The following is a 22647-nucleotide window of genomic DNA, read 5'->3' as shown; positions in this document are numbered from 1 at the left end:
ACCTTTGACAGACTTTGACGTGGTTTTTTGGTCATGGAGAACCTGGAGTCTTTCACTGCGAAGAATGCACTTTGGTTTCAGCATCATATCCTTATACCCACTATTTGTCACCTGTAATTACTCTCTTTAACAAATCTGGGTCATTTTTAGTCTGATTAATCAGTTCTTGGCACACTTAAAGTCGGTATTGTCTCTGGTCACTTGACAACACTTTTGGAATGAATTTTGCGGACACTCAACACATGTTCAGATCTTCAGTTAAAATTGCCTAAACTGCATAGAAACTTAAATTAAGTTCATCATCCACCTCCCTAATTGTAAGTCTATGATCAGAGTGCACTAAGCCATGAACTTTCACAACATTTTCAATCGTTTTTGAGGTGGAAGGACAGCGAGACCATGGTTCATCTTCAAATGATTCACGGCCTTTTTTAAATCTGTTACACCAGACAAAAACATTTGACTGGCTCATACAATTATCTCCAAAAGCTGTTTTTAGTAGTTCATAAGCCTCAGAAGCTGATTTCTCAGTTTTAAAACAAAATTTCACACAAACTTGTTGCTCCATTTTTACGTTCATTTTCAAGCAGACAGAATCCAGCTACAAGCCCTAACAGACCTGCACTTGACCAGCTGCCACAATGAACTGAATAAAGGAAACACAATTTCCTGTCAGAGGGTATTCGAGGACAAGGCAATGACTCACTCCCCACCCTCTGTGTACCTGCCCACCAAACCATTCTTGAAACTTTCCAATCACACCACATAGTTATTTAGCAATTGATGTCTCTGTGTCACATGTACAACATTTAGTCAAGAACGAAGCAGACTGACTCACCACACAGTCTGCAATGCAGGCTGATTAGCAGACCATCCATATTTGTTCTCCATAAAGCAACCAATCAAGAGTGTTAACTTATGGTTGCATTACATGAGCGTTTACAATGGGAATGGGGCTCTATCCTTGTTAATGCCCTTTATCCTCAATATGATGTAATTAGTACTCTCCCCATGGTTTTCAGTATAGTCACCTTTTTGCAGCATTATCATTAAGATCATCTGTACATAAAAGAAAAAGTAGTAAAAGTCGAGAACCCTGTGTAGATCCTTATAGTCCATGACTGATTAGCAATTCTGCTGATGAACACAGTGTTGTTTTTTTAATCTTTCCAGAGGTTGTGTCATTCGTTGCTTTATATGACAGAACTTAATCCGTTCACTTGCCAAATATAGAATTTGTGGTGTCATCGCCAGACTTGCTAGGTGCTAGCCTTTAAATCGGCCGCGGTCCGTTAGTATACGTCGGACTCGCGTGTCGCCACTGTCAGTGATTGCAGACCGAGCGCCGCCACACGGCAGGTCTAGAGAGACTTCCTAGCACTCGCCCCAGTTGTACAGCCGACTTTGCTAGCGATGGTTCACTGACAAATTACGCTCTCATTTGCCGAGACGATAGTTAGCATAGCCTTCAGCTACGTCATTTGCTACGACCTAGAAAGGCGCCATTATCATTTGCTATTTATCTTGTGATGCATGTACCGTCAGACCGATGTTCACCAATTATGGATTAAAGTTAAGTATTCCAGAAGCTACGTACTATTTTTGCTACTATAAAGACCTTGTCCTGTTCTAGACCTCACGCCATCCTGCATGAGCTTAAACGCGTGCCTTCGGCTTCCTCTCTTAGTGGCTTGGTTGTCTTGCCAAGTCACAACAGTTTGGCGACAAGGATGGGATTTTGCGTTCGTAATTATATGGACTGATTTACTTGTGTAATGGCTTTGTCACAATCTCCAGATGTACTGTCCGAATTTTATTGCTTGCAGAATCAGCAGACGCAGGCCTTATTGGATGCCCTTGGACAGCTCGTCCAGGGTCAACGTGCAATGCAAAACAATGCGGCAGCCGCCGCTCCACCACTACCGCAGCCACAACACGCTGTTGCACCAACTTTTCGTCCTTTTGATGCGGCACTGGAAAGCTGGACGGAGTGGTTACACCAATTTGGATTCCATCTCGTCGCCTACAGAATTCAAGGTAACGAGCAGCAGCCTTTCTTATTATCATGCGTCGGCGTGTCCATGTACCGTGTGATAGTCAAATTGTTTCCCCGACGCGACGTAGCAACTCTGTCCTACGACGAAATTTTGTCTGCATTAGATGCATATTTCAAAGAATCAGTCAATGTAGTTGCGAAAAGGTATACCTTCTTTCGTACAAAACATACGGCCGGTCAAACTAATCGGGAGTGGGTTGCAACCTTGCAAGGCCTTACTAGGGATTGTGCTTTTGAATGTGGATGTGGACTCCCTTATTCAGATACTATGGTACGTGATGCAATTGCACAGAACGTTTCTGATGTTCGTATAAGGGAACAGATTTTGAAACTAGTCAATCCCTCCCTTCAACAAGTGATGGACATATTGGATCGGCAGGACACACTTGACGTTCCTCAGGAATCATTTGAAACTTCACCGGCCGTGTGTCACATTAACCGGCCCGCCGGGCGAGCTGCATGGAACAGTAAACAGCCCTCGCGCCCGTCCGCGCAGCTGCCGCCAAGCTCTCCGCCACGTGTGCCGCACAAGCAAGCAAATGCAGTGCTAAAATCATGCCTGCGGTGTGCTACTAGACATTCGGGTGAGAATTGCCCGTCACGCCAGGCTATTTGCTTTTTCTGTAATAAAAAAGGACATGTTCAAAGTGTTTGCCAGAAAAAGCTCCGATCGGACACTCACAACCATTCCAGGCCCTTTGCTTCGCGCCGGCATCGGAATCGAACCCAGAATACTCAGGCTCATGAACCTGGAAATGCCCATGGAAATTCATGTAGTTCATTCCACTCCGCCCAGTGCCTCTCTCTCTAACAGTGACTGTGTTCGTCCCACAAATAGTGTGCGTCGACATCGCCGGAAATCCCGTCAAGTCGCAAGTGATTCTGTACCGGTGTCAGTTCACGTTGCACGAGGCAGTCGCTCTTGTCGTCAGCAGAACAATAAACTTTTTGTAGATTTGGACATTAATGGCAACGTGATACCATTCCAGCTCGATACCGGAGCTGCAGTTTCACTGATCAATCACGACTCGTGCAAACAGCTGGGCACACCTCTGTTGCGTGCCGCAAATGTTAAGCTCAGTAGTTATTCAGGACAAGCAATCCCTGTGTTAGGACAGTGCAGCCTTCTTGCAACATACAAAGGACAAACAAAACTTGTGTCATTGTACATCCTTCGTTCTTCTTCTGCAGTGAACTTGTTTGGTTTGGATTTATTTCAGTTGTTTAACTTGTCTATAGTCAATCAGGTCCTATCAGTGAACCAGACTGTGCCTTCAGACAGTGTTTCTCGTCTATGTGCAGAATTTGCAGACATTTTTGCACCGGGCCTTGGTTGCACTAAGAACTATGAAGCACATTTGGAACTGAAAGTAAACGCGCAACCAAAATTTTTCAGAGCGCGCAATGTTCCCCACGCATTGCGTGATGAGGTCGCAAGAACATTATACGATTTGGAACCACAAGGTGTAATTGAACGTGTGCAGGCTTCTCTCTGGGCATCACCCTTAGTAATTTTGCCAAAACCTTCTGGAAAATTGAGACTTTGTGTGGACTTCAAGGCCACAGTGAATCGACAACTAGTGATTGCAACTTTTCCTTTACCCCGCCCGGAAGATCTTTTTGACAAACTGTGCCCGGGTAAATATTTTTCGAAGTTGGACCTAGCAGATGCGTACTTGCAAATACCGGTGGACAAAGAATCCCAGCGCGTTTTGGTGGTTAACACGCATCTTAGTTTGTATCAATTCAAACGACTGCCATTCGGGTGTGCATCCGCCCCTGCATTGTTTCAGCAATATCTACAAACTGTTTGTGCCTCGGTCCCTACTGCAGCAAACTATCTGGACGATATTGTGATCTCCGGAAAGACAGAAGAAGAACATTTAGCCAATCTCAGAACACTATTTCAGGTCTTGCGACAAAATGGTCTTCGCTTGCGGAAGGACAAATGTGTGTTTTTTTGCTCATGACTTACCCTATCTGGGCCATGTTCTCAATGTCCAAGGCATACATCCCAGTCCAGAACACCTCCGTGCCATACAAGACTTGCCTACGCCGCAGAATTTGAAGCAGCTACAGAGTGTGCTGGGAAAAATCAATTACTACCATAAATATGTGTGCCACGCCTCTTCTATTTCAGCTCCGCTTCATCGCTTACGCCGTAAAGGTGTTCCGTTCATCTGGACGACGGAATGCGAACGCGCCTTTCGCCAGTTGAAATCGGCATTGCTTTCCAATACTTGCCTTACGCCATTCGATCCCCAGAAACCCCTTTTGTTGATGGTGGATGCATCGGATTTCGGGATCGGTGCTGTGCTTGCGCACAAAGATGGATCGCACGATCGCCCTATTGCCTTTGCGTCCAAATTGCTCTCGTCTGCACAAAGAAATTATTCACAGATCGAGAAAGAAGCTTTGGCTCTCGTATTTGGTGTTACAAAGTTTCATGATTTCTTGTATGGTTGTCACTTTACCATCATCACGGACCACAAACCTTTGACATCGCTTTTCCATCCGAACAAGCCTGTACCTCCACGTACAGCGCAGAAATTCATTCGCTGGTCTATTTTCCTCTCGCAGTACCGCTACGATATCTTGTATCGGTCCACTGTTAAGCACGGAAACGCCGATGCGTTGTCCCGTTTGCCTGTTGCTGAGGATAGAGCGTTCGATTCCTCCGAACTTGCTTGCATGTTCATTGATTCGGAAACCGATGACGTGGTCGAATCGTTTCCCACTGATTTTCGTCGTGTAGCTACAGCCACAGCTGCTGACCCTGTCCTTGCTACCGTTCTGCGTTTTGTTGCTACGCAATGGCCCTTGTCAAAGTCACGGATCGAGGATCCGTTGGTTTGCTGATTTTTTGCTCACAAGGAGAGACTTTTTGTACGAGGTGGTGTTTTGCTGTTGCGTTCTGATAATGATCAGTCCAGGGTCGTGGTCCCACGTTCGTTACTGTCCTCTGTCTTACGGCTTCTCCACCACGGACATTGGGGTATAGTGAGAACGAAACAACTTGCTCGTCAGCACTGTACTTGGTTCGGAATCGATGCTGCGATTACGAATATGTGCTCTTCTTGCAAGGCGTGTGCCGAACAACAATCCGCACCACCGCAGAAATTCTTTGCATGGCCAAAAGCCACTTCCCCTTGGCAACGCTTACACATCGATTTTGCTGGTCCATTCTGGAATGCTCGATGGTTGGTTCTGGTCGATTCATTCAGTAATTTTCCTTTTGTTGTTCGGATGTCTTCCACGACGTCTTCTGCCACCATCCAAGCGTTATCTGCTATCTTTTGCATTGAAGGTCTGCCACAGACTATTGTTTCTGACAATGGCCCACAATTCATGTCCGCAGAATTTCAGTCATTCTGCAAGGCCAATGGTATTCAACATCTGACGTCCGCGCCATTTTCGCCACAGTCAAACGGTGCCACTGAACGATTGGTCAGGACTTTCAAGTCACAGATGTTGAAGTTAAAAAGAGTCGCATTCTCGGGAGGACGCGTTATTGCTCTTTTTGTCCTCGTATCGCTCTCAGCCCCGAGATGGTCGCTCGCTGGCTGAGTTGCTCCACGGTCGTCCTCATCAAACCTTGATGTCTTTGCTACATCCGCCGCATCAGGTTCCTGTGCAGCAGCAGACACCTGCTTTTGCCCCAGGCAACGTTGTATACTATAGCAACTATCGAGGTTCACGGCGTTGGCTCGCAGGGCGCATTCTTCGCTGCCTCGGCCGCGCTGTGTATCTGGTTTTGGGGGCCTCTGGTGAGGTGCGTCGGCATCTCGATCAGCTGCGCCTCTGTCGTCACATGGGTTCTGCCATTCCCCGTCTGCTTTCAGCGACGGTGCCGTCTAGTCAGCGCCCTGGGGACCCATCTACTGGCTCGCCTCATCCCCAGGTGTTACCGATGCTGCCTTCCATTTTGCCCCATGGCGCCGCCGCCGCCGCCTGTTCTCCCGCCGGCGACGCCCGAATTGGACGCGTCGCTGCAACCACCGGACGCCTCCCTGGGTCACGCGCCGCCGATCGCTTCCCGTGACCCGTTGTCCTCCGCCATGGACTTCTTGCCCGCTCCGGACCACATGGCGTCTTCGCCCGTCGGGTGCCCCGACCCGATGGAGGTCGACTCTTCGGCCCCCTCCTGTCTCTTTACAGGCGCATACACCGCATGTTGGCGAGCACCCTGGACTAGGTTTTCAGGCGTTTCCTAGCTCCCCTCGGACCGAATGGCAGGGTGCGGGTGGCACAGCCTCGCCTGTTGTTATCTCCCCACCTCGTCGCATACGTCAACATAGGGTCCTCCCCACGGCGGGCAGAAGCCTTATAACACAACCGTACGCCGATTTGCGGGGGAGGAATGTGGTGTCACCACCAGACACCATACTTGCTAGGTGGAGCCTTTAAATCGGCCGCGGTCCGTTAGTATACGTCGGACTCGCGTGTCGCCACTGTCAGTGATTGCAGACCGAGCGCCGCCACACGGCAGGTCTAGAGAGACTTCCTAGCACTCGCCCCAGTTGTACAGCCGACTTTGCTAGCGATGGTTCACTGACAAATTACGCTCTCATTTGCCGAGACGATAGTTAGCATAGCCTTCAGCTACGTCATTTGCTACGACCTAGAAAGGCGCCATTATCATTTGCTATTTATCTTGTGATGCATGTACCGTCAGACCGATGTTCACCAATTATGGATTAAAGTTAAGTATTCCAGAAGCTACGTACTATTTTTGCTACTATAAAGACCTTGTCCTGTTCTAGACCTCACGCCATCCTGCATGAGCTTAAACGCGTGCCTTCGGCTTCCTCTCATAGTGGCTTGGCTGTCTTGCCAAGTCCCAACAGAATTCCTTTCCTTTCCAAACCATCTGGTAAAGTTATCATTATAGGAAGCATCATATACTTTAGATAGGTCCATAGACATCCCAGTGTTTGTTTCTTTGTTTTATATGGATTTTAGGAAATCATGATAATACGTACTGACAAATCATAAGTGACTAAATCCTAGTTCGTAATCTGACAGTAGTGAATTCTTTTTTATAAATCTAGCAGCGTATAAAACAGGTTACTTCAGGAAATCACGGTATGAAGAGTACTCACAAAATTATAATTATCATCTCAAAAAATAAGGCCACATAATTTTTTTTCCTGCAACCCCGGTACAAATTTAAATCCTTACACCACAGGTTAGAACATACACAGATACTATAATAGGTAGAAAACAGACAATCCAACAAAAGAAACTCACCAAAATGATAAACCACACCAACACCTACCAATCCCACCACCAATACAACAAAAAAATTATCTAACCAAGACAGCAGCCTACTTGAAAAGGGTCCAAACATAACATAAACACAATAGTGTCACACAAGACAGTAGAAAATATCATAACAGAAACTGAACACATCATAAATCAACAAGAAAAACTAAACCCACCTGAATTCAATGCAAATCTAACAAGAGAACTAGTTGCTGAGGAAATAAGAAACATAATCAAAGGGAATGAAACCACCATACAAGAAAACACTAGGACTGCTGAAGAAAAAAACCATAATATGCTATCTTCACAAAATCCAACAAGGTTAATTCACTAGTAGTCATAAACAAATAGGAATACATTCACAAAACATCAGAATTCATCCAAAGCAACAACATCAGAGAATTAAGAAGTGACCCAACAAACCGATACCAAAGTAAGTTACAGAAAACCTTGAAAAACATAGGAACGATTTTCACAGAAACACAGATTAAAAGAATGATACCGAAAAATCCCAAGGCCCCCACCCTAATATCATTGCCTAAAGTTCACAAACCTGGAATATCTGTACATCCATTGATAAACTTCACCAAAGCACCAACATATCACTTAGCCAAAAACACACACACACACACACACACACACACACACACACACACATACACAAACAATATACAAACACACTGAAAACAGAAGTCTAAAGAACTCAAGTGACTTAATAGAAAAAATAAGAAACGAAAACATCCCAAACACAGCAACACTGATTTCATTTGACATAATTTCCATGTACACACACATTCCAACAGAACAACCATCAACATCATAGAAAGAAAACCTCCAACTACAAAGAAACATACCCACAACAAACATACAAGTAATATCAGCCATACTCAGGCTCATCACAGAGCAAAACTTCTTCACATTTAACAACAGATTTTACTCTCAACAAGATGAACTACCCATGGGATCCCCAACCAGTGGCTGCTTAGCTGACATTTTCCACAATCAGATAGAAAAACAAATCTTTGACAGAATGGTAACACCAAAACAATACTAAATAATAATTGGTACAGATATGTAGATGACATAATTTGCTTAATAGATGAACCACAGCCTTGCATAAAAGAACTTCATGACAACATAAATTCGATCCACCCACAAATACAATTCACCATTGAAACACAATCAGACGAAAAACTTAATTTCTTAGATCTCACCAGACACAAGAGAAACAACAAACATGAATTCACAATCTACAGAAAACCCACAATTCGTAACCAATCCAATCACCCAATAACTCACAAAGAAGCCAAATTGAGATATTTACTACACAGACTGAACAAAATACCCATGAACAAACATGATTACACACAAGAACTGAACACAATAAAACAAATTGCACAGCAGAATAGATATGGTGCAAAGAGAGTAGACAAAATAAACCACAAAATACAAAAACAAACAACACATAACCATCAAACACACACACAGGCAAATACAACACAACACACAACAAATCAGCACACAGTAAGCAACAAATGGCACATAATGACTTACAACAACGGAGTCACACACAGGGTGGGTAATATACTAAAGAAACAAGGACTCAATATAGCATACAGAACCAACACCACAATACAAAGCAGACTTGGAAGAAATACCACCAACAGTACAAATACAGCCAGTCTGGTATATACCAACTTACTTGCAACTGCTGTCACTTTGTGTAAGTAGGACAAACATGCAGGAATTTCTGAACCAGGTATACAGAACACCTCAGAGCACTGAAAAGCAATAGCTCACACTCAACATTTGCAGACCACCTGATAGCACACAATCACCACCCAACAAACATTGAAAGTAGCAGCTTATACCAAAAATTAACTATAGAAGAAAACTATCATATCCAAAAACCAATAGCCCAAGGAAACAAAATACTCAATGAATACACATCACTGTGCAACAAAACCCTCTTCGCCACAATAGAAGTACTATTTAAATAATAACCACACCAAAATATCATTCCCCCCCCCCCCCCCCCCCCGCTCTCTCTCTCTCTCTCTGCCCCAGTCCTCAACCCCCCCCCCCTCCCCCCCCACACACACACCAAATGCACATCAAACTCGTGTGCCTCACCCAGCAAAACACGCTATGAAACAAATGAATACCACACAGCCACTACAACATGTACTGCCTATGTTTTGAGAAATCAGAAAAAGTACAGTGCCACGAGACCACAGATCACGAAGTAAGCCTATTCCCTTCACCAACATCATAGAAGAAAGCACCACAATATCAAAACTGTAAGTTACACACAAAAAAACGTGATATAGACTCATTTCCATTTGTTAAATAAACAGAAAAATAAAAATTACATTTTTGCTGTTTGCAAATGAGACGTTGTATGTTGTGTAACAGAATAGCTACCAAAATAAATGTCCAATAGCATCATGTAAGGTACGTAAACTAATGCATACATCCATTTTCTGCCAATTCAGCTATAAAAGGAATAATGCTGTAAACAACACAAATGTTAATATGTAACAACAATTTTACAGTTAAAAATAAAAATTAAACCCACTGAAGATAACAAAAAAAATGATGAAACCTGTACGGGTGAAACAAAGCAGAGAAAAAAGGTGTCTTGCATAAGGTGGAATTTTTCATCCTATGTAATTTGTTTTCTGCATTTGAAGTGGAATGACACTGTAACAATCCGTGCTGAGTTGGTGGAAACATACAGCAACAATCCAATATGCAACTGCACAGTGGCGACACTTCCAATGTTGTCAAATAATTCTGAATGACAAAGAATGAAGTGGAAGACCCGTCTCTCTGTGAAAAACAGGGAATCACAAGAGAAGTGGTGCAACAACGACTAGTGTATTATGATCAAGGTGATAGTAAAAAAAAGTGAAAAATAAGTCATATATCAGTTTTCTACATCTTGCATGACGCTTTGGACACGACAAAGGCTGTGTTCTGGGATTGCACGCACCAATTTAAAAATCCTGCCAAAATGAAGCAGGAGCAAAGATGTTGCAGCTGTGTCAGTCCAATCCAGATGAATTCTTTAGCTACCTAATCATCATATTTAAGTGTTGGGATTATCACTATGACCTCAAGATAAACGAGCAAAGCAAATGTTGGAAACATTTGGATTCAACACCATTTAAAAAGAAAAAAAACCATGACAACCTGACCATCATTGGGCAAGGTGGTGCTGACTGTTAATTGTGGCTGCAATGGACTGGTGCAAATAGATTATGCTCGTAAGGGGCAAGTTACAAGAGCATACTGCCAGAATCTCCTCACAAGGATACAGGAGGCTAGCAAGACAAAGTGTTGCAATAACCTATACAACATTCTGCTTTTGTGGGCTGATCAATGATTGCTTTCTCTTTTCTTGCAATTTGTCCTCTCAAAATAAATAAATAGTAGAAACAACTGGATTTCTGAGGTTACTATTATTATTGTCTATTTAATCAAGCTTCATGTAGTAATTGGGAGGAGAGGGGGGAGGGGTGGGGGGGAGGAGGAGGAGGAGGAGGAGGAGGAGAGCACAGAAGCAGCTGTAAGTGCCCTGCGGTCTGAAGTTGATACACTAGTTCCCTCCTTGCATGTTGGGCATTTCCAGAACGATGATGAGATGCTTTTCAAGGTCGAGTATTTCCTGAACAGCCAAATGGCAGATTTCTACAAAGTCTCTGCCAAGCCATTTACTGTTGGGAAAATTCATTAAGCTATTAGACAGGGTAGTAAAAGAAAACGTACTAGAAATAAATGGGAAGTGACTATATGTGGAGATTTCAATACAGATTTCATCTCCAATAGTTATGACCAAGGTTACCTAGAATTGATTTGGCTTGACCCTCACAGTTAGACGTGAGCCCGATAAAATTACCTACCTAAGCAATGGCAGCAAAAACAAATACCCTTCAATCAGTTTTAACCAAGAAAGGAAAGCTAAGATTTCACAGACTTGCTGGCTCAGTTACATTTTTCAGAGAGATTTTACAGGCTGGGAAATAGGAAAATGTTTACCAAGGACGTATAGCAGATGAGAAATTTAATTCTTTCTTACATATATTATTACAACATAACATATCCAGTTTCCTTTTACAAGGAGTCAGGTACATTCACAGCAGATGCTGACAAAGAAGGTGGATAAAATCTAGAATCAAAATACCTTGTGCAAGGATGTGAGAGATACATTTAATACAAAGGATTGGCTGTAATCAAGACTTAAAAATACACCATAAAATCAAGACTTAAAAATACACCATAAGCAGTACTGTAAAATACTTCAACAGGTCTTCAAAAAGATGAAAACACATACTATGCACGAAAAATTTAAAATGCCAGGAACAAGGCAAGGACAATTTTGGCATTATTAGGCATGGAACAAATAAACTTGGTAACGCAAATGATATTGAACTTCCAGATGGTAGCAATAGCGAGACAGGTGATATGAAATTAAAATCATTGCCTATTAAACTGCCTGAATTCTTCATAACAGCAGCTGAAAGCATGGGGACAAGAAACTGTTCATCAAAAGTAGATCCAATAAACTTACTTAGACAGATAATAAGTACTCCACCATCAGACAGTCTTCCAAACCCGTGTGTCAGAGAGCTCACCAAAATTATTAGGTCACTAAAAAGAAGCCAACATACTACAAGCTTGTGCAGACTTGGTAATGCCACCCTTGAGTTACCTTCATAATCAGTGGATGTGTCAAGGAGTATTTCCTGAAAGACTGAAATATGCTGCAGTAATACCAGTATTCAAAACTGGATGTAAGAAACTGACCTAATTACTGACCGATATCACCCCTTCCCATGTTCTCAAAAAGTTTTGAGTAGCTTGCAACAGATAACTGAACCATCATTTTGAGAATATTGAGCCATCATTATGAGAATAACATTTTAACAGCAGCTCAGTTTGGCTTCTGCACAGGCTTTTCTACTGAGAATGCAATATATGATCTCAAAAACTCAGTTCTAGAAGAACTAAACTACAAAAATTACCCTGTTAGCATTTTCTGTGGCTCTTGCCAAGGCCTTCAACTGTGTAGGACATAGAATTCTCTAAGAGAAATTAAAATGGTATGGAATTAAAGGTCTTCACCTTGGATGGACGGAGCCATATCTTCACAACAGAAAACACAAGGGTTACATTAACAAATGATACGACAAGAATAAAATTAAATTTGTGAGGGAACTCCTATTCGTGACCTACAAAAATTTTTAAACGAGCACATTGGAGGACTCTTCAAAAACTGTAATATTTGCTGATGACACAATCACATTGATAAAAGACCCAAACACATAAACATCAGATACAGCCAAGAGAATAATTGAACAGGGTTTACAACAAGCTCACAGCCAACAAACTCAACTCTTACTCTTGCAAAAACTCATATATGTAACTCCAAACAAATAAATCTGACTTACATGCATCAGAAGTAGGGATCATTAGGCATACATTGGATGATGCTCCATGTGTGAACTTAACCCTCTTCAGGAGTGTAGACTCAAACTTACGTGGCAACACACAATACTTCCTAATGATGATTGTGGTTAACTTCAGGAGTAAATTTATGCTTTTAGTATCCTCACAAGCAGACATTGTGATTTGTGATGGAGGCAGAAAAGCTGGTATGTTCATTGTGGCAGGACAATGTGGATCAGTGGATCACTGCCATGGGGGGATTGGGGGGGGGGGGGGGGGGGTTGTTCATGTGACACGCGCACGTGGTATGGGCGCCAGACCTGCTGACAGAATCTGTACCTGCTGGGAACAGTAAGCTGGGCTGGGCAGTTTAACACCAAGCTCAACCACCGGGACCTCACTTGCACTTCCACCAGTGCATTTTTTCCTTGTGCTCACCCACCAGCCAGTCAAGTGCTCACCCACCAGCCAGCCAAGCCAGTCACATGTTGTGTTTATCACCGTGCTTGTCTCTACTCAGTTTCAGATTTTCTGCTTCTTGTCGACTGAATTGCATGGCGATTTTTATTTCCTCTTACAGGGTTCAGTTGCACAAATGTGCCAACAGTACTGTTGGGGGTCCATTGTTTACAACTGAGCAGATACTACAATGATGAATTCAGCAATTCACAAAAACAATATTAGAAGCAGAAATAATTTCCCTATAGACTGTGCCTCCCTCTCTAGGAATCAGAATGGAATTTTACACTCTGATGCAAAAGTCTATAACAGGCTCTCAATGGAAACTAGGCAAGAAACTGAAAATCCAAAATATTTATAAAATGACTCCTCACTACCCACTCCTTCTACAGTATATCTATATACTGGACTCGGGACTGTAAATTCTGCCTAACTCTAATATTTTTAATAGAATCTGATTTTGCCAGTATACAGACAGCTAATAGTGGTCTGTTTAAAGTTTGAAGTATCAGATAACAAAGCAACTGAGTAGATAGTAGGAGCAGTGGCTTTCATTTAAGTAGTTGTATTTTTTCATAACATACAAACGTAAAGTAATCTGGAACTAATTACAGTAATTATCAGTTTGAGTAGTTAAGTGCTAGCCACAATTTATTGTTCATATACTTTACAGAAGTAGTCAGCACTGGTTACTTGTGCCTACTGACTCATTCTACATCTCTGAAATATCTCCTTCATGATGGACTCTTGGAACGTGTGTGAATGAATGAACTGATGATGCATTAAATGGTAAATACGTAGATAAGAATTAAAACCACCATCAAGTTTTTGGTTGCAGCTTGATATTTATTTTCTGAGGTGATTAAACTTTTATGGCTACCCCTCATAAGCTTTTAATTGTTTACATTATCTGCTGTATCCTTCTAATGTAATGTGGGAAATGGGGGGGGGGGGGGGGGGGGTAGTGACTTTAGCAAGCTTTAGAAAATTGAAGAAATACCCATAGAAAAAGAGAGATTAATTGTAGACATGAAAGTTTCTACAGTAAATATCCTGTGTGTTTTATAATACAATCTGGATTGCACTCAAAATCACAGTTTTTACTTTTTCTTTTTAGCATGATTTCCAATACAATGGTTTGTCTGAGTACCTTCATGGGTACTGACAAAAGACAGTGAATGAATATTTTTGATTAACTTCCTTTCCTGAGAGGAAAAGTTTTAGGAAGGTAATGTTACGAGGGAAAATCGGAAAGTAATGCACAATAAATTTTTTAACAAAAAGTTTAATAGGTAACAAAAAAACAAAAAATAATTACAACTGAACTTATACCTTCTACCCACGTTTCTACATAGTCATGCATCATGGCACCAGTTTCAATATGCCCTCTTCATACAAGTGTGGTTAGAGTATAGCCATCTGCAGACTGCTAATTTCACTTCCACATGTGTCATACAGTGTTGGCCAGGCAGGGATGAAACATTGCTGTTGTTGTGGTCTTCAGTCCTGAGACTGGTTTGATGCAGCTCTCCATGCTACTCTATCCTGTGCAAGCTTCTTTATCTCCCAGTACCTACTGCAACCTACATCCTTCTGTATCTGTTTGGTGTATTCATCTCTTGGTCTCCCTCTACGATTTTTACCTTCCACGCTGCCCTCCAATACTAAATTGGTGATCCCTTGATGCCTCAGAACATGTCCTACCAACCGATCCCTTCTTCTAGTCAAGTTGTGCCACAAACTTCTCTTCTCCCCAATCCTATTCAGTACTTCCTCATTAGTTATGTGATCTACCCATCTAATCTTCAGCATTCTTCTGTAGCACCACATTTCAAATGCTTCTATACTCTTCTTGTCCAAACTATTTATCGTCCATGTTTCACTTCCATACATGGCTACACTCCATACAAATACTTTCAAAAACGACTTCCTGACACTTTAATCTATACTCGATGTTAACAAATTTCTCTTCTTCAGAAATGCTTTCCTTGCCATTGCCAGTCTACATTTTATATCCTGTCTACTTCGACCATTATCAGTTATTTTGCTCCCCAAATAGCAAAACTCCTTTACTACTTTAAGTGTCTCATTTCCTAATTTAGTTCTCTCAGCATCAACCGACTTAATTCGACTACATTCCATTACCCTCGTTTTGCTTTTGTTGATGTTCATCTTATACCCTCCTTTTAAGACATTGTCCATTCCGTTCAGCTGCTCTTCCAAGTCCTTTGCTGTCTCTGACAGAATTACAATGTCATCGGCGAACCTCAACGTTTTTATTTCTTCTCCATGGATTTTGATACCTACTCCGAATCTTTCTTTTAAAGTCCAATGGTGCATTTTCAATGGTGCATGGTGCAAACTGTATGGAGGATGCCAAAATTTGGCGATTATCTCATGAACAGGAGCAGCAACATGGAGGCAAGTATTGTCATCAAAAGTTTGACAGCATTACCATTATCACTGTGGCATTTGTCAAGCAGGGCACGATGTAACTTAACCAAAGTTTTAATGTAGGCTGCGGCTTCACATTGTCCCATGTTCAGCAAAGTCCACCAATAACAGCCCATTCATATTTCAGAACACTGTCACAAGTACTTTCCTTGCAGACTGTTTTGAACAGTAGTACTGCTGACAAGATGACTCCTGTATATATTATAATTTATGTATGTTTGATGACGCTGGCATTGATTTTGTGTTTAGCATTTGACGATGATACTATGGCTCCAGTATATTAGGATATGTTTTTATAAAACACATCAGAAGATGGTCATTACAGACTGAACCCGGTAATCTGATGACAAAAATTTGTGACCACAGACATGAAGTAAAGAAAATTTACACTTTGAATTATTATTATTATTATTATTATTTTGTATTGGTGAACCAGCATGTTTTCACTCCATACAGGACTTCTTGGTTTCAGGCATGAAGTGGTATGCCCACTGCTCATTACCAGTGATGATTCTTTTTTGTAAGTCATGCCCTTCTGCAGCATAAGACATTAAGTGATCCAAGGTTGTCATCATTCGCTGGTGCTTGTGATTGTCTGTCAGGTTCTTAGGCATCCAGCAAGCACTAACTTTAAGAAATTTCCACATATCATGAACAACAGTGTACACCGCACCATAGGAAATGCTGATCTGCTGCAATACAGTTCACACGCCAGTCGTTCACAATTGCTGCCTCAGTAGCTCCTACATTCTGTGGGGTCGCAGCTATTACCAACCAACTGGAGTGTGGCAAATCACTAAAGTTCACACAGCCCTCTTGGAAGAATGCACACCACTGGAAGACATTGCTACAGTCCATACAGTTGTCCCCATACCACATGCACCTGTGAATTTCACTCGGTTTATGCCCTTTGGCCCACAAATATTGAACTACATTTCATTGTTCTTCACAAGTTGATGACAGTAACATGAACGTCATGTTTGTTTCATGGTTCAGACTTTTCTTGTTAGAGCTGCACATGGAAACAAAATACCCTCTATAGCACAAACTTCAAATTATAATATCGTGAAATTTCAAGATCCTGGCTGCAATACCAGGAGAGAAAAAAAGATACTGTGCTTTACTTTCCGATCCTCCCTCATATTTCCTATATTGCTTAAGAAAACAGTAAATGTGTTACACACCCAGAAAATTGCAAAAAGAACGCAGTGTCTGACTAGCGGCGGCCTGTGCAGCTGTGCGAATAGCTTGATTGCCTGTCTCATGGGCTTCACTGCACAATGTAAGAATCTGGATTATAATACGACCATTCATTGGAGAGTAGCTGCTGCAGGCAACATTCAGCAGCACCTAAAACACAATACACAGTTCATAGGAAGCTTTCTTCTCATGCATCCGTAGTGTTATTGTTTGAACATCTGCCTATGAGGCTCAGGTTTGCTATAAATAAAGAGATATTTTAGAGTAGGATCTACATATTTCTAAAACTCAATATTTTGTGAATACGACACTGAATACTGTAAACACTTGAATAACCTTCCTCAGAACTCACATTTCTTCGAAAAATAGTAATTATACCTTATTAAGCAACAACACAGTTGCAACGTTCCACCGTAAATTTGACAATGTGACAATTTTGGTGGCTTACCTTAAGCATATCAACCTGTGTGTCATCAGACTGTGAGAGGATGGAACTCATTGCATGCAGCAATTGTGATGGAAGCCACAATGAATCATCCTCTGGCTCAAAATTAGAATGGAATCTATCATCTCTCAACAGTTTCTGAAATCAGCCAAAATATACAATTAACAAACAAACAAGAAAGAGGGTATTTCAGCTAAATCCAAGCATAGTTTAACTTTAAAGGAAATCTTCACGCCATAACAACTGTTAGCAAAATTACATCTTCAGTGAGTATTTCACTGCTGTAGAATACATTTTAATATTGAATAATATTACATTTCCTTTGTGTACACCAATAACATGAAATAGAGTGCTCCAACTCAAATTTTTCATACTTTTGCAGCTCAATGCAAGTGCTCAAGTTTTCTGACCATAATTTCCACTGTCCCTGTATGACCAGCTTTTAAAGAAATTATTCACAGCTGCTGTGACGGTTCACCACAATGTTTGCAGTGACCCAATAGCAATTGGAAAAGGTCAATCAATACTGTAGCATAATTTCCAGTAAAAGGTGCTAATACTGATATAAGAATGTGCTCAGAGCAACTTATCTTCTTTGCTACTAACCAAGACACAACCGCTATTAAATACAAAATAATAGACAAAATTAATAAAAAAATATTGCTTCCAATTTGTACATCTCTGTAGGTGAGTGGTCAGCACATCTGACTGGGGTGTGGAGGATCAAGGTTCAGTTCCCAGCACTACCAGAAAATTTTCCTTAATGGGAGAGCTGGAATAGGATTCATACATCCTTTTGGTGTCAACTGGGGAGCTACCTGAATGAGAAGCAGCAGCCCAAAGGTCTGGAAAACTGACATCAGTGGGGAGAGCAGTATGAGGCCTCTGCACACTGCATCCGAAAGACACTATATGGTAGAAGACAATATGCTGGCTGGTCAGCACTGTGCAGTCCTTTAGGTCTGATCAATTAATTTAGTTATTTTTTTCCTTGTTAGTCACTATAGATTTTGAGAATGTCACCATCATATTCCAGCAAATACAGTTGCCATAAACAAGTTACTTTATTTGTTTTTTGAAAATGTGTTAATTTTTGAAAGGTAAGTTAAATAATGATTTCATTAATTCCTTGGTGGCATTCAGAAGATAGAAATGATCTAATGATCATATGCATGTAAAAATGAAATGACCCAAGAACTTGTATGAAAATAAAATGTGGAGGAAGGAGGGATGTAAATGAAATTGCTTGTCTTCGTACATCATACTTGCACAGCAAAGTGTAACAGTACAGATGAAAGGAGAAAGTGCTACAGCAATCATCATAGTGATAACAGCACTGAGAAGCATGAAAGGAAGACAGATTTAATTCAACAAAAATATGATTATTTCGGACTTGCACCAGAACTGGATGTCATAATTTAAAATGTGGTGTATTTTCACAGCCCTATTGAAAGCTGAATCAGAATATCTACGTCACACAGCAACAACTTGGAGGAGGCATTCATATACATATTTTTACTTTTACTTCATTCTATTGCCCATTACTTTTACTTGTTATTTGCTCTCCCACAATTACATGACATAACTGCCTACCCACAAAGTTATTATAAGCAGGAAGACAGCACAAGATATCTTGGTGTCACATCATTTCTCCTTTCTTTGCAGAGATCTCTTATACTTTCTCTTGCTTAACTATATCTTAGCCACTGACCTAGGCAAACTGGATGTATTATCTCTGCTTTTTATGTGCTGGGTACAAATTCTGAACAGTTTAAAGCCTCATAAGAATATTAGATGATAAACAGTGTATAACAGCATCAACCTGCAACCATTCTAGCACTTGCAGTGTAGTCTACAGACCAGTAATGATAGCAATACAGCATATTAACAGGAAAATGAACAAAAAAAATAGACCTTTAGCAAAAATTATGAGACAGTCATGAAATTTTATGATGAAATGATAGCATCTTGAAACAGTAATGATCACTTCAAGCACTGCCCAACTGCAATTTAATACTGCAGTTTGGCTTACAAGATTTTCCACATCTTTATAATAAGAAGAGCAAGGCTTACACCAAAATTATACCACAGATCATCACAGGATCCTTCATTTAGACTTCAAATTGGATGACAGGTGGCTGTGTTGTACATGTAAGTGTGTCAAAAAGAACCCAGAATTAGTGTACAGGTTGTGATAAGATTTTCACTGATTAACTTTATATTTTGACTACATAAGATGATCCACATCAATTAAATGACCAGCAAAACTCAAGACAGTTTGTGCTTCAAAATTCTGTCTACCAATCAGCATGTGAGAAACTGGTTTGCATAAACACTGAAGACAATCCCAGTGCAACTGCACATCCACTTTCACCACTTTGTGGTGATTCTCTCTCTCTCTCTCTCTCTCTCTCTCTCTCTCTCTCTCTCTCTCTCTCTCTGGTATACTCTTCAAACCAGGTCTTACTTTATACTTTAAGCCAAATTAATATTTGGAAGAAACACAAATATATAGGCATGGTTAAACAAAGGAAAAAGAAAGAAATGTAAAAGTTTAATATTCTGTCAACTTCAGTGTCACTGGAAATGAAGCACGAGTTCAGTAGAAGAATGGGAAAGGAAACTGCTTGTAGCATTTCAAAAAGATATACTTGGTATTCAGTTTCATATGATGTATCACTCAGATTGGTTTCAAGATAGTTTGGGTTTTCTTTTAGTCTTTCCTCATATGACAGAACTGCAGTTTACATTGCACATTCCAGAACTACATACATATGATAATGATTATCAATATCCTTTGAGAGAGTTGTTTTCAGTACATCTCCAGAATGTTATGAACAAAATGTGGATAAATGAATTGCAGCTTAAATGGTATCAAGCAATAAGGGGAAAGAACCTTTCCAAGAGCCCAGTTGAAAATATGAACCACTAGAGCTGTATAACACCAGAACCGCAGCAGAGAATATCCAGGTACTCTGTGCTGATCTACGCTTGAAATGAGAGTAAAACTTTAACTCACTGACGCAAATATTCAATCAGTCACTTGGAAAGAGTTGGAATTCTGGAATGAATCAGCTTACTGTGTTCCATGGTTGTTGAAATAGGTGCACAAGTTTCAAGAGTTGAAAAGGATCAGAAGCACAAGTTCACATTGTTCAAGAACAGGGAAGGAGATCAAGGCACTTACTTCTTAAAGGAACCATTTGCCTCAAATGATTTAGGGAAATCAAGGATAACCTAAATCTGAATGGACAGTGCACTAAAAATGTGGCAACTCAGGCTGCTCAAGTTGAAATGTTTACACACTTTTTTTTCTACTTTAAGGGAGATGGTGGTGCTTCTGGTACAAATTATGTTGTGATAATTGAGTCCATCATCATACTACAATATAAAAAGGAGACAGTATGTAGTTGTACGGTTGCAGCATGGGGGCACCAGTGAAAAATCAGCACTTTGATGTTTGCTACGAAGCTCATGGGTATAGTATTCTGGAAATGTAAAGGCATTTCGTTCATCTTATTTCTCCAGGAATGTTGTATCATTAATGCTTCCTACTACTGTGATCTTTGTTGCCACATTCTAACTGCCCATTGTTCAAAAGATGTGGCACCCTGTTCAGATCTGTGCAGCTCCTTCACATTATTTCACAGCTATAACCCAACATATATTGGCTGATCGGAATCAGACTGCCCTCAAAAATTCACCCTACAGCTCAAATCTGTCACAACGCAACTTCCATATGTGTGGGTCACTCTCTGTGGATGGTGTGTCACAACTTATGTAGAGAAGCAATTGTTTACAGCTTGAGATGTGTCTCCATAGTTTTTATGAAAATAGTGTTAAAAAACTAGATGGCTAATAGCAAAATCATATGGATAAGATCAGTGATTATGCACTGATAAAAAATAAAATTTGAATAAATTTTGAATAATACAAATTTCGTTACAGAAGGTTTGTTTACAATGGTTTATCACTGTAGCATGTTACACACATGTAAAATCACAAAATAGAAACTACAAGTCTGCAACTCATATTTGTTATCTGCTCACTTAATTATAATACTGTATATTGTGTCATTAGAGCTTCAATAAATAAATGAAAATTGTTCTGCATTATTGTTTCACTGTGTTATGTGAAAAGCTGTTGCAGTTTGTTTTTCCACTACATCACCAACAAATGCAAACTAAAAACAATTTTTAATGTTCATGCAGAACTTACATGTAATCCAGTCAAACCATAAGCCACAAATTTGCTTCGTTTTGTCTCCAGAGCCAACTGGAATGTATGGAGGCATTTTGCTCGAAGATCATGTGCTGGGTCTCTTAATAATCCCTGCTGAGCCTCCAGAAAATCTGAAATTTCATATATATTTCCTTTTACTATTGCATACAGTCTGCATAACAATGAAATCCTCAAAACCTCTCTGAATAGTTGCCAATGAACAATGTTAACAGGTGAACAATGACTATTACAAATCACACTACGTGAATGGAACTAAAATTGGGTTTAATATTCTGTTTCTCTTTGGAGGTGGGATGAAAGCTCAGATTGGACAACACTGCACAATACCTTTTCAAGTGAATCATCTTGCCATCTGCAGTACGCGATGTGGGATGGACATAAATTTGTAGGAGCCGTCTGCTCTCAGATTTGTAGCAAAATAATGTTACTTTTTAATTGTCCTGGGGCCAAAAACCACATACAAAGCAAGATGAACTTGGTCTCTGTCATGTGACTGGTACAGGACATGCTCAATATGCTGTCCACAGTTTTCTGCCCCAAGTTGAAATCAACTTGCAGAACAGATTGGCATGTCTCAGGGGTCAGAATGCTCTGCTTAATGCGTGCCTTGCCTTCAATTCAGCTATGTTCATAATTGGAGGACTGAACAAATTATCTTTCAGACAGCCCCATAGCCAGAAGTAGGGAAATGACGGCTGATAATTCTAGCATTTCCAAAATGCCTCTGCAGCAGCCACTTTGCTGGCTGTGCAACATGGGGAGGAGCTCCACCTCATGTAAAAATCACTCCACCCACACATCCAAGCTGCTTGAGGGTTGGAATGGCATTGGTGGGCAAAAAGACACTCCTAGCATTTACCAGTGATAGTACACGTAACAGGACCTGCACCACTCATCTCCTCAAAAAAAGACAGCCTTACAATAAAAACACCCCAACTTGACCACACAGTCAACTTTGCAGAATGAAGTGGTACTGGTTGACGGGTCTTTGTATTTCCCATTGCCCATATCCTGCAATTCTGCTTACTGACATGTCCTTGGAAAAGGAAATGAGCTTTGCTGTCCACAGAATGTT

The 22647-nt window shown here is 40.9% G+C and overlaps 1 protein-coding gene across 1 annotated transcript in view; it reads right to left on the bottom strand.

Moving 5' to 3' along the window:
- Positions 1–22647, bottom strand: part of LOC124777374 (brefeldin A-inhibited guanine nucleotide-exchange protein 3) — a 301163-nt gene that overhangs the window by 261467 nt on the left and 17049 nt on the right. Inside the window, exons 2-4 of the mRNA XM_047252762.1 lie at positions 21549–21682; positions 17334–17468; positions 16870–17035 (exon numbers count right to left, since the gene is read on the bottom strand). Of these exons, the coding sequence (XP_047108718.1) occupies positions 16870–17035; positions 17334–17468; positions 21549–21682 (435 nt within the window). The remainder of the gene's footprint in view (positions 1–16869; positions 17036–17333; positions 17469–21548; positions 21683–22647) is intronic.

Source organism: Schistocerca piceifrons, chromosome 2 (assembly GCF_021461385.2).
Source record: "Schistocerca piceifrons isolate TAMUIC-IGC-003096 chromosome 2, iqSchPice1.1, whole genome shotgun sequence".
In the NCBI taxonomy this organism is placed as follows: domain Eukaryota; kingdom Metazoa; phylum Arthropoda; class Insecta; order Orthoptera; family Acrididae; genus Schistocerca; species Schistocerca piceifrons.
The sequence above is the reverse complement of the archived record's forward strand: the minus strand, read 5'-3'. Positions and strand labels throughout refer to the sequence as shown.